The sequence below is a fragment of the Cottoperca gobio genome, chromosome 13, assembly GCF_900634415.1.
Source record: "Cottoperca gobio chromosome 13, fCotGob3.1, whole genome shotgun sequence".
Taxonomy (NCBI): domain Eukaryota; kingdom Metazoa; phylum Chordata; class Actinopteri; order Perciformes; family Bovichtidae; genus Cottoperca; species Cottoperca gobio.
The window spans coordinates 19,155,464-19,159,121 of NC_041367.1; the positions used below are offsets into that span (position 1 = coordinate 19,155,464).

At 41.8% G+C, this 3,658-nt stretch overlaps 1 protein-coding gene across 2 annotated transcripts in view; it reads right to left on the reverse strand.

The window, feature by feature from the left end:
• rasgrp4 (RAS guanyl releasing protein 4) overlaps window positions 1–2,999 on the reverse strand; it is a 20,608-nt gene extending 17,609 nt beyond the window's left edge. For both annotated transcript variants that reach the window (XM_029447246.1, XM_029447244.1), the window contains exon 1: window positions 2,845–2,999. In XM_029447246.1, coding sequence (XP_029303106.1) covers window positions 2,845–2,861 — 17 coding nt within the window. In that variant the 5' untranslated portion in view covers window positions 2,862–2,999. The remainder of the gene's footprint in view (window positions 1–2,844) is intronic.
• Window positions 3,000–3,658: the final 659 nt, after the last annotated feature.

The following is a 3,658-nucleotide window of genomic DNA, read 5'->3' on the forward strand; positions in this document are numbered from 1 at the left end:
TGAAGTATTAATATACGTGTCTGGGTCCATCATATCACTGATTCTGTTTTAGGAAGACCTTCCACACCTCCCTTTCCTCCCTGACTACTGCTTCACCCACTCGTTTCCTCTTCCTTCATCCTTGCTCTATTCAAGCCATTCAGGAAACAGCTTCTCCTTTTTTTTCTTTGGAAATCCCCTTCTCACTCCCTTTCCCATCCGTGTCAAGACTCCTGGCTACAGATCCAGTTTCCCTCCTCCCCTTTCTCCCTCTCTCGCTCTCACACTGGCGGGGGGATATGCAAATTCCTCTCTTTCTTTCCTTAATTGATTAATTGAAGCCAGGGCCCTTTGAAGGCCTTGTTTGTGAGCTGCTCTTTTCCCTCCCTCTCCCCTCTCACAACCTGCGTTCTTGTTCCCTCTGCATGTACTGCACTGAACCATTCATGCATTTGGTGCAACAATAAAGCCACTATACCAACCATTGTGGTTAGCATCAGAACAATTGCAGAAAATATTCATAAAGCATAAAATGTTTGTGACTGCTGCTGAGAATTTGTTAGACAGTTAAATCACACCTGTGCAACAACTCACATCATCAGTACACACACACACACACACACACACACACACACACACACACACACACACACACACACACAAACAAAGACACACGCACGCAGTAATTTGGTTTCAACTGATTCCCCTTATTTAAATCATTAAGATTCTATTTTATGATGATCTTCATCTCTTTTTTTTTTGGCTGATGATATTTACATTTTTATATATTTATAAGTCTCATTTACTGTATTCAATGTATGTATTTTTTATTTATTGTATTTTCTTTTCCTTCACAGTATTTTTAAAATTATTATTATATTATTAAAATCATTTATACTTCTTAACAAAACCTGATGTTCTGCTGTTTTATATTTATATTTTTACATGGAAACACATTTCTCTATACTGAGTTCACTTTTTCAAAACTTCTCTTAACCGACATGCAGTTCAGCACAACAGTTAATCTAACATCCCAAATACACTCATTCAACCAAAACAATAACACGAGGTCACTCATCATACAATGGCAGGTAGTATTACAATATGTATCACTATTGTCTTTTATTTATCATAAACTAAGATTCCATGACAACAAAAGGTCACTTCTGTAGTGCATGGCTTGTGCAACCTCAGAGTGTGTCAAAGAAATTCATCAGAAATGCTGCAACAGGCTTTTTAGTTTGTTGCCATGTTTGCATGTGCGCAAAATGAAACTAAAGTAATTCCAGCACTGCAACACAACACTACTAGCCTAAACACTTGTGTAGTATAGCTGAAAATGCATAAAGCCATGTATATTGCATTTTGGCCAAGAGTTCTCATCCACATCACACCTTATGTCCCCACAATACACCTGGGGAAGAATATTGTTTTGCATGCCTGCTCCATCCCTGGCCATCTCCTGCAGATTTGTCCAGACATCCAGCATTCATTGCGTTCAATCGGGACATTTGATTATGTGGCTGGTGATCATAAACGTTTCACTCCCACGAGGGAAAGAATTCCTCGGTAATAAAGAGTAAGGTGGAAAGACAAGTGACACCATCCTAGGATGAGCCGTAAACCGCCCTGTGACTGGGAGAGGATGATGAAGCGCCACATCACAAATAAATGCTCGGTGTTGTGTGTCTCATTAGGGGGTTCTTTTCTATTTCTTGTTAGAGAAGTAGCAGCATGAAGCATATTGCAGTCTTGTTTTACAGCCATGTTGTGTTATGTTATTTGGTCATTTTATGGTTTTGAATGCCAATTTAACAGTTGTTATAATAGTATGCAAACGTGCGAAATGGAGTATAAATACTTTATATACTTTTAATTCTCTCTAGTTTGAGAGAGAGAAAAGCAGTTCATGCATTTTGAAAGATGTGTCTGCTCATTGAATTGTTGCAAAGCAATGAAAAGTGATCCACAGCTTAGTCTTAGACTTCTGTTGTGCTGACTTTTGAAAAAGTGAACTCTGTGTATTGACAAATGTTACCAATTAAAACAAAACAAACTGTAAGATGACCTCCCCACTGAAGGGGAAGCACAGTAATGTGGCCACTCCATCAGTCCACCTTAAACTTATAGGTAGATCACACATAACACACATATGACTACCTTAACATTCGACACCCAACCTCTTCATTCCAGGCGATCTGATAAGAGCTGCGGTCACAACTACAGCAGTAAGCAAGTACCAGTGAAAACCCAGGCTTCTAAACATGTTGTTTCTCATCAGCATCTAAGATGCAATGCAAAAAACATCACTGGACTGACTTAACTAAATGAAGATTAGAACAAAAAAAAAGGACGTTTTCCATGGAAAGGTGAGCAGGCAGCGCTCAACTGTTGATTGTCAGAGCTTGCTTGTGTGCAGTACACACAAATAATTTGAGGTGTTGATATTCTTCATCGACATGCAGGTCAAACACATTAGCTGTGACCGTGTGTGCGTGAGTGATGTGTCAGGAAGATATCTTTTAACACTAAGCCTCTCTCTATCTCCACTTCACACTGTCTAGTTTAAAATAAGTGACAAAAAACATACACACACACACACACACACACACACACACACACACACACACACACACACTAAGCGGAAAATAAAACTAAATGCCCTCATTTCCCTTTGAATTGTCAAGAGCCTTTGCACAAACCACACTGCATCTCATAACCTCAACGTTCACACATCTCGGCTGCACACAAAACAGTTGCTGCTGCTGACACATACACTTGCTCCGAAACTCAGAGCTGCAAGAAGGTCTGCGTGCACCAGACTCTCAGTATTGGTTCAATCTCTTCTTTTCTTTTTTTAGTTACCTCTTGGTCTTGTTCATTGCAGAGCTCTTCTCCTCAGCTGCACTCCTCCTCCACTGGTGATCCGCACGGGCATCTGAGCGTGTCCCTACAGCTCCATGGTTGACCCTGCTCCTGCTCCTCCTCCTCCTCCTCCTCCTCCTCTGTGTCCTCTTATGTGTTTATGCACCCAGGACAGCAAGAGCGGGCACAGGACGGAGAGCTGCTGGGGCTGAGGGCTGCCCACCTACCAGTCATGGACGAGACTAAACTCCACTCCAACTCTGCCTATCAATCCACTCTGTGTGTCAGTCAACCTCCCGCTCTCTCTGCTGAAGATATCTATCAACCACAAATCAGCAACACAAGAGATTTCATGCTCCCTTCTCCTGCAACAATGCAAAAACGCTCAGAGAAAAAGACTCACACAAGCTTCAAAGTGGAGTGCAAGAGCTAACAAAAGTCATTCACTTGCCTGTTCAACATAAACAAGTCAGCATCTTAAATGGAGGAACTGGCTGACAGATAGGGGAACTCACATCAGTTTCTGTGTGTGTGTGTGTGTGTGTGTGTGTGTGTGTGTGTGTGTGTGTGTGTGTGTGTGTGTGTGTGTGTGTGTGGCCAAGGGGGAGGGGAGAGGAGAGGAGAGAGAGAGAGACTAGTGAGCACAAATGCAGTGCACATAGAGGAAGAAGGAGGAGAGTTAGAGAGAGAGAGATAGTGATGAGCAATCATCTGAGCACCATCAGTAAACTAAAGGAAGCGACATCTGTGGTTCTTTTTTGAGATTATCAACACAGAAAGAAATAGGCCACGCCTCAATGTCACTTTTTGATGC